The sequence below is a fragment of the Lontra canadensis genome, unplaced genomic scaffold (assembly GCF_010015895.1).
Source record: "Lontra canadensis isolate GAN:19392208 unplaced genomic scaffold, GSC_riverotter_1.0 scaffold60, whole genome shotgun sequence".
Lineage (NCBI taxonomy): Eukaryota > Metazoa > Chordata > Mammalia > Carnivora > Mustelidae > Lontra > Lontra canadensis.
Window position 1 is genome coordinate 4,917,673 of NW_022631054.1, and position 8,901 is coordinate 4,926,573.

General features: G+C 52.9%; 1 protein-coding gene across 1 annotated transcript; it reads left to right on the forward strand.

Moving 5' to 3' along the window:
* Nucleotides 1-1,121: 1,121 nt before the first annotated feature.
* Nucleotides 1,122-8,049, forward strand: DNALI1 (dynein axonemal light intermediate chain 1). The gene is made up of 6 exons (XM_032877294.1): nt 1,122-1,253; nt 1,770-1,912; nt 3,642-3,811; nt 5,027-5,205; nt 5,539-5,703; nt 7,440-8,049. Exons 1-6 carry the CDS (start codon nt 1,173-1,175, stop codon nt 7,473-7,475), a joined length of 774 nt encoding a protein of 257 aa, XP_032733185.1. The 5' UTR covers nt 1,122-1,172; the 3' UTR covers nt 7,476-8,049.
* Nucleotides 8,050-8,901: the final 852 nt, after the last annotated feature.

Sequence of the window (8,901 nt, forward strand, 5' to 3'; positions counted from 1 at the left end):
AGCCAACTGACGAATGGTCTGTCTCCGTTCGTAATGCGGTTTACAAGCTCTGTGACGGAGGGAGGAATCCCTGCTTTGTTCAACGAAAGAAGCGGCATCAATAATGGTGCGCAAACTGTGATTACACTTAGGTTTGGAAATACGAAGTTAAGAAAGGAGGAAATGGAATCACAGTACTGCCCGTGGGCCAGTCATTAGTATTTCCCTCTCTATTCTCGAACTTTATGTTATGTTGTCATTTCAACATCTAGTTAAAAACAAACTTTTTTTTTTAAGATTTTTTTTTTTTTTTTTTTTTTGACAGATCACAAGTAGGCAGAGAGAGAAAGGAGGAGGAGGCAGGCTCCCTGCCAAGCAGAGAGCCCGACGCGGGACTCGATCCCAGGACTACTGGGACCATGACTCGAGCCCAAGGCAGAGGCTTTAACCACTGAGCCACCCAGGCGCCCCCAGAACAAACACTTTTTAAACATGTTTTATTTTCAAGTCATCTCTGTAGCCAGCGGTGGAGCTCGAACTCACCGCCTCCAGATTAAAAGTCTGACGCTCCACTGACTGAGCCAGCCTGGCGCCCCCAAAACAAATACTTTTTAAAAACCTGGACCTCCAGGGGCGCCTGAGTGGCTCAATGGGTTAAAGCCACTGCCTTCCACTCAGATCATGATCTCAGGGTCCTGGAATCGAGCCCCACATTGGGCTCTCTGCTCAGCGGGGAGCCTGCTTCTCTCTCTCTGCCTACTTGTGATCTTTCTCTGTCAAATAAATTAAAAAAAAAAAAAAAATCTGGAGCTCCAGATGCCCTCCTCTGGGGATCTTCTCCAGGCCTTCAGGGAGGAGTCACGTGACTTCCATTTTGCTGGCGACAAAACTGGGGGTCAGCGAAGGTGACTTGCCATCTCATTCAAATTGCGAACAAGATGCAGCACAAGGACTCCAGCTCCTGTTTTGCCCGTTTCCAAAAGTATCAAGGCGACCAGTGAGCGGGAACCCTGATAACGTAAAGCACAAGGAGAATTTTTCGCGAAGGCTGAGCGGAAACTCACGACTGCTGGCCCCGCCCCACTCCGAAGCCCCGCCCAGGCCACGAGGAATGGGGAGGAGGTTTCCATGGTGACAGCAAACAAGGCGCACACTTGAGGGGCAGCAGCCGGGCTACTACCCGCGTCACCGCCATGATCCCCCCTGCGGACTCTCTGCTCAAGTATGACACCCCGGTGCTGGTGAGCCGGAATACGGAAAAGCGGAGCCCCAAAGTAAGGACAGGTCTCATGGAGCGGGGGAGCCCGGGAGCTCCGATGGGAAAAGATCCCTGCGGTGAGGGTCCGGGGTCCAGAGAGACGTGGGCTGCAGCAACTGGGAGCAAAGGGAATTGGGACAGGGGAAGGAAGATGGGAGAGCGGTACAAGGAACCCAGATGGGTGACCCCAGAGGGCAGATTTAGGATGAGGAAGGAAGTCATAGAGGTGGATGGGGCTCATTCTTTTTTGTAGTTGTCTGGTCCAGGAACAGATCTGGTAGTGACTGTTCGCTCCATCACTAGAGGGTTGAGCACCCGTGCCGGAAACACTTGTTCCAGGAGATACAGGTCTTGGACTGGGGTGGCTCCGGAGGCTCTTCATGGCTTCCTTAAGCTGAGACATAACTTTTGAGAAGACAGGTGGAGAAAGTGATCTGGGAAGAGGGGAAGGGTGTTTAGAAGACCTGGGGCAACTCCGAGGGCTTGGATATGTGGAGTTCAGTGTCTGCCCTAACTTGTCCATTTTTCTCAGGCACGGCCACTGAAAGTCAGCCCCCAGCAGCCTGGACCCTCCGGTCCAGTCCCACAGCCACCAAAGACCAAGCTCCCCTCAACTTCTGTCCCAGATCCTACAAAGCAGGCAGAAGAAATCTTAAATGCCATCCTACCCCCAAGGTAAAAATTTAGGAGCAATGGCTGGGAGAAAGCCCAGGCTTTGCTATCCCAGAACTTGGGAATGTAGGAAGAGGTACCCTGTCTCTGCCCCTGGCCAGGATTTCCTCCCAGCCATCCAGCACTCCTAGAGCTTGCAGATGGCTGGATCCTGGAAGGGTGGGGGGCAGGGAGACCTCTTCTCTATCGTCCTTTTTTCCTGAGTGCTCAAACCCAGGCTCATGGCTTTAAATACCATCTATATGCTGATGACTCCCAAATGTGTTTTTCCAGCCCTGTTCTTTTCTCTAAACTCCAGACCCGTATATTTTACTGCTTCCTCATTAGCTTCATGAAGGTGTCTCCTAGGCGTCTCAAACTCAGCATGTCCAAACTAAATCACGATGTCCCCCTCTCCCAAACTACTCACCCCCAGTCTTCTTTCTCCTAGTGGCTCAGGCCACCCTTCATTCCTTTTGGTCTCTCACGTCACACTTCTATCCTTCATCAAATTCTTTTGGCTCTACCTTCAAATTTATATCCCAAATCCAACCACTTTCCACCCCCTCTGCTTCCACTGTTCTGTTTCTCATCACTGTTTGTCACCTACATTGGCCTCCTATCTGAAAACCTTGCTTCTATTCCTAAGCCAGATCATGCCAGTCTTCTGCCAGGAACTCTTTAATGGTTTCCCATGTCCCTCCGACTAAAATCCCAAGTCCTTTCAATGACCTGCAAGAGTTAGCATCATCTGGCCTCGTATAGCCGTGATCTCGTCTCCCATTATTCTCCTTCTCTTCAGGGGGGTGATGCCACAGAGGCCTCTGCTCACTGTCTCTGGACACTGCTCTGACAGTTGCTGTTCTCACTGCCAAGGATACTCTTCCCCCGATGTCCACCTCGTTCCCTTCCATCTCTTTACTCGGGTCTTGCTCAAATGTGATTGCCTCAAGGCAAGCATTCCTTGAGAATCCTTATTTTAAAAAAAACCATTTTCCCTTCTTCACCATCCCCCTACCCTGCTTCCTCCTTATCTGACATGCTTTGTTGACTATTTTTATGTAATACGTTAACAGCACGGTTTCTAAGGCTGTGTTGAAAAGAGACTCATCCGAGATGGAAGTCAAAGAAGGGAGGGGAGATTTTTCAGGTGACTCCCTCCTGTCAATAAATGGAAATCCTCTCCCCACGGTGATTCTTCCCTCAGGCTCCCTTCTTGTGATTCTGGAACCTGACCAGGCCTCTGACATAAGGTTTACTGGGGGGCAGACCGGTGGGGGGAGCGAGGAGGGGACCACATAGGCACACGCCTTCAGGAAGCTCCCCACTGCACACATTTGCCTCTTTCTGGCTGGCACAAGTTTTATGGTGCCCTGTGTGTCCCACCCCACAAGTCAGTGGGGAATTCTCACTGGCCTTTCTGTTCCAATCAAGCACCAAGGCCCATGAAGCTCCCCTCACTCAGCTCATTAGGAAGGTAAGATCTGGAACATGGGTGCTGATTTCACAGAGAGCCACAGGAGGGTAGAGATTGCCCAGCTCCCAGGCAGAGGCCCCGTGGAGGTGGCTTAGTGGGTGTGGCTATTAAGCCCTGCACTCCTCAGAGAAGAGATGGATAGAAGCTTCTGGTGGGTTGGTGACAGAACTGCCCCTTGTTCCTGCTCAGGCAGAGGACCCAAAAGGCCAGTTCTGTTTGAGTCCCGGGGCCCCTCTAGCTGTGGGTTTACTCAGCCCGGCTGTGTCTGTGCCACAGGGAGTGGGTGGAGGACACCCTGCTGTGGATCCAGCAGGTGTCCAGCACCCCCAGCACCAGGATGGATGTGGTGCATCTCCAGGAGCAGCTGGACCTGAAGCTGCAGCAGCGGCAGGCCAGGGAGACCGGCATCTGCCCCGTGCGCAGGGAGCTCTACTCACAGTGCTTCGGTGAGCGGCCTGGCGTGGGCTGCGGTTGCAGGACTACGCGGTCTTCTCCTACCTCCTGCCCTTCCCCATAAGCACAGACCCGAGTTCTGAGTACCCCTGAGCCAAAGCCCACCCCATCCTGGAATTGTCTTCTCTCCCAATCCCTGCCCCCCAACCCCAGGAACTGCTAAAGGCGTCCTCGTCCCCCCATCTTCCAGCCAACCTGGACACCTGTTTCCTAACCTCTTAGCAAATGGTTAAAGATCAGAACTTCCATTTTAAATCTTTGTAAAAAAAAAGATTTTTTTATATTAAGCATGTTAGTTTTTTTTTTTTTTTAAGATTTTATTTATTTGTCAGAGAGAGAGAGAGAGAGAGACAGACAGTGCGGGCGAGCACAGGCAGACAGAGCAGCAGGCAGAGGCAGAGGGAGAAGCAGGCTTCCTGCCAAGCTAGGAGCCCGATGTGGGACTCGATCCCAGGACACCGGGATCATGACCTGAGTCGAAGGCAGCTGCTTAACCAACTGAGCCACCCAGGCATCCCAAGCATGTTAGTTTTTTAATCAGAAAGATTACTGTTCCGTATTTATATCCACCCATCAACATTCAGCCCTTGGCCCAGGAAAATATTTCAGGATGATTTGCTACTAACCAACAGTCACCAAAGAGTTAAGTGATAGTGTCAAATGGCTGTCCCCCAGCCCACACTCCCTGGCCTGAGTGGACTCTGACATTCAGACTGCCGCCACACCCTGCGGCCAGCAGGCTCCCCTCAGTCTGAGGGTGACTAGGGTTTGCTGGCCAGGTCAGCATCTGTGGGAGAGATGGGTGGGCAAGCTCGGATACTTAGTGTTTGCAGCCCCAAGCTGGTCCAGCCAAAGGGGCACGCAGGAGTTCCCAGCTGCTTTAAAGTAGTCATCATCCTCAAACTGAAAAGTCAAATTTCTCAGACTAGTACCCTGGGCTTTCTTTCTGAGGGTGGCTAAGAGGGGCTTCCGGCTACAAGCAAACCTGAGGGCTCCTGTCTCCTTCTGCCCCGGGCTCGCCAACTGCCTGTCCTCCCAAGTGCTAAATTCAGAGCAGTGGTTATCTGGCAAGGCTCCTGGGGCCTCTGTCCCAAAGTGGGGAGGACACATGCTATGCTGTCCCCAGTAGGAAGGGTGGTGAGCCATAGACGTGGCACGGTTTCCCTCCCGCCTGCCCTCCTGAACTCATTGTGTGTGCACTTTGGAAGATGAGCTGATCCGAGAGGTGACCATCAACTGTGCGGAGAGGGGGCTGCTGTTGCTTCGAGTCCGGGACGAGATCCGCATGACCATTGCCGCCTACCAGACCTTGTATGAGAGCAGTGTGGCCTTTGGCATGAGGAAGGCGCTGCAGGCTGAACAGGGGAAGTCAGACATGGAGAGGAAAGTGAGTGGGGTTGACCATGAGGTTTCAGCCCTCTGTGAATTCTTCTGTCAATCTCAGGGCCACAGGGTTGCCATTCCAGATGAAATTCTGGCCTCTGAGGGGGCTCCAGCCATCCTGCCAACGGGGACCCTTGGGTTCAGAGCGGCTGGTCAGCCTGGTGCCGGCAGATCCCACTCCTCGTGGACGTGCCGTGCCAGTCACAAACCCTCCACTGGGTGGCAGCACAGACCCTGACAATGTCAGCTTGGACAGCTGTGCCCAGGTCCCCTCCACCCAGTCACACGATCCTGACCCTTGGTGGCAGCCCAGGATGACCCAAATTTCTGTCCTCAGATTGCAGAATTGGAAGCAGAAAAGAAAGATTTGGAGAGGCAAGTGAACGAGCAGAAAGCCAAGTGTGAGGCCATCGAGAAGCGGGAGGTTGAGAGGAGACTGGTAGAGGAGAAGAAGCACAATGAGGAGATTCAGTTCCTCAAGCGGACGAACCAGCAGCTAAAGGTGGGCCCCCCGCCCTCCCTGGCCTCCCCCAGGCCCACGTGCTGCCAAGGAGTGAAGGAAGCAGCGGTGGGGATGGGGCGGGGTGGGAGGAGACGGTGAAGATTTATTATGTATCTTTTCTAGCCATCGGGCTCTGGATTCCCACAACACATCAGCCCGACTCTCCGGTGGAGGGTGTTTTCCCCTTGGAAAGAAGTCACCCATCCCCCGGGAGGGGCAGATATGGCAGAAAGTGGAACTTCTCTCCCATGACAGCATGGGCTGGATCTCTTCAGCAGGCTCTCTTGGGAGGGCTTTTCCCACCTACGGCCCCTCTGAGGCATGGCCTTTGGGGTGGGCAGGGAAGGCCCTTTGAGAGGGAGAACCATTTCAAATTAGGAACTTTCCCCAAGTGCATGGTCAGGGGAAGGCAACTGGAGGTGTTTTTCCTCCAAGTCCCTTTGCCAGTGGTTTACGTTTACCCAGCCGAGCTGAAGTGGGGCCAGGCCCCTGAAACTGTACGTTCTCTGTGGAATCTGAAGTTTCCCTAAGACTGGGCCCCAGACCAGCATCATCACCTGGGAACTTTTAGAAATACAAACCACTGGGCCCATCCCAGATCTACTGAGTCGGAAACATCGGGGCTGGGGTCCAGCAACCTAACAAGGTCTGCAGCGGAAGTTTGAGTACCGTTGTTCTAGACGGCGGACCTGTTCATGTTTGGTGGTGGTCTCCCATGGCCCTGGCCAGAGGGGCCCGTGGTTGCTGTCTTCCTTTCCTCCCTAGTCTCGTGGGAAGTTTACATTCTTGTGATTGGCAGGCTTCTTGGGGCTCCACCAAGGACAGGCACTTAAGATAAAGACGGGCTTGTATAAACTGCTAGTGCGGGACGACAGATCTTCCTGTTGCTGAGTTTAACGAAGAAAAGCTAGAAACTTCACAGCCAGACATGAATCTATTTACTTAGCAGCTTCTGAAGCTGCGTGCCTTATCTGCCGTGTTCCCTTCACCATAAGCCCGAGTTCCTCACTTCCTCCTGCAGTTACCAGCAGCAGGAGCACAGCGGAATACCTTGGCTTCTAACATTTATAAGCAACCTTGTCATCCCCAGGGGGTAGGACTCTTTAGAAGTGAGTTATTTTTATTGGCTCCAAGCTGCACTGCAAATGAAGCAGTGCCTGCAGTCCCCAAGACAGACCTGCTTAAAGAGCGGTCCACACACCATGTATAGAAAATTATTTGACTGGCTGCCGGAGGAGCAGAGTAAATAACTCCCAAGCGTGTTAAGCTTTACATACAAGATGGACAGCTCCCTACTTCCTGGTAGCAATTTCCTCTAATTGGGTGTCAGGTTGTCTCGGTGGCTGGAAGATGGCTGTTTCCCAAACCTCTCGGCCCAGCACAGAGCTCCCAGGATCCCAGCCCGGAGGGCCAGATGTTTACCTTCGCGTTTCAGGCCCGAAATCTGAGCCGTGAAAAACCACTATTTCAACAACTTTTATTCAATTTCCTTTTCAATGCTTTATATTCTACACGGAGCCATTATTGAATGGAAACCAGGACAGCTCTGGTTTCTCCTCCGGCAGCAAGACTGGATGCCAAGCCCGAAACCAGCTAATCTAGGAAATACGGAATTGGGAATGGAGGGGAAAACACTTGGTGGGGCGGCATCGAATTCTTCTTCCCAGGGACTTTCTCACCTCTCAGCTAAAGGCTGCAAGCTTCAAATATTAATGGAGTTTGTTTTTGTTTTTCAGGCCCAACTGGAAGGCATTATTGCACCAAAAAAGTGATCATTTCCACATGGGTCTCGGCGAGCACTGCTACCCCATCCTAAAAGCGTTGTAATAAAAAAAGCTAGTTTCCTGAGTGAACAGGCCATACCCTCCCCCGAACCCCCATCTACATGTTTGTCAGAAGTCACACGTTGCCCCAGTGGCATGAATACAGGTCTGGCAGCCAGGCTCCTGGCTGGGCTGTAGAAGGCAGTGCAGCCAACGGTCTCTGTACGTGGCCAGCCTTGGGATTTGCCAACTCAGAAAGTAAGGCCTTTTGCCATATCCCTTGCAGGTGAAACAACTGCCTTCCCACCACTGCTCCCTCCTCCCAACTACTCCTAGCCAAATGGGCCGCCTCCCTGTCCTATCTCTGGTCCGTGATGCATCTTGTACCTGACCTTGGGCTGCTGTGGCCTCGGTCTTTCCCTTGAGGTCTTTCACCATCCCCACCCTAGTGCAGTTGTAGTGACTGCTGCAGGAGCTGTGCTTTTATATGAGGTCATTTTACGCCTGCCCAACATGCCCACCACAGCCTCTTCCCTAGTCTCAGGCTGCCCAGGTGAGGCAATGGCAGAGTCAAAGCCATGGCTTCTGAGCGAGTAAATGTCTGCTGGGAAGAAACACAAGCCACAAGGTCCGAGGGCTGCCTGCACCTCAGCAGCCCTGAGTTGCTTTCTTCATCTTACTCGGCAGGGAATCCCACCGTGACCCTACAGCCCTCTAGCTAGCTGTGTTAGTGAACTGGAGAGGCACCCAAACCTCACATGCAGGTCTAATTACTCAGGCCGGAGGCTGCGGCCTGGAGACTGCATTTTACGACTCCTCCCAAGTTCAACCCAGAGTTCAGAGGCCCAGGGCTGCTCCTGGTTCCACAGGCAGAACAGTACATGAGCAACACAGATCTCTCGTTCAGGGCAGCCCGGAGTGGGCCAGCGCAGCAAGAGGAGTGACTGCCCTCCTTCCTGCAGATGCAGATTGCACGAGGAACACACTTGGGAGGGCACGAGCGTGTCCACTTGGCTGCGCTGCCTCAAGTGGCTCAGTATTGCCCTCAGGTGCCAGGAGGGACCCTCCGTAGTGGACCTCTGACCCGACATCGTCCCTCTTAAGGCTCCAAGGCTCCCTGGAAGGGCAGTCTGACAAGAAGAGCTGTGTTCCAAGCCAAACTTGCCCTGTACCCCTCTCCTCTAAGATCAGAAGCCAGCTTTTACCCCTGGCCACATGTCCTCGGGCATTCTAAGGCGCCACGGCAATCACCTGTGGGCTGCCATTTTCGTGGGCAAGAGCTCTGCTCACTGAGATGGGCTAGACACGAGAGTTCTTGGCAGTGTAGCACCTATGTCCTCACCACGACTCAGGGACAGCTTGAGAGGCATTTTCCCCTCCTATTTTAAAGCCTGGGCCATGTACACTACATCCTTGAGATTTTGTTTTCACACTT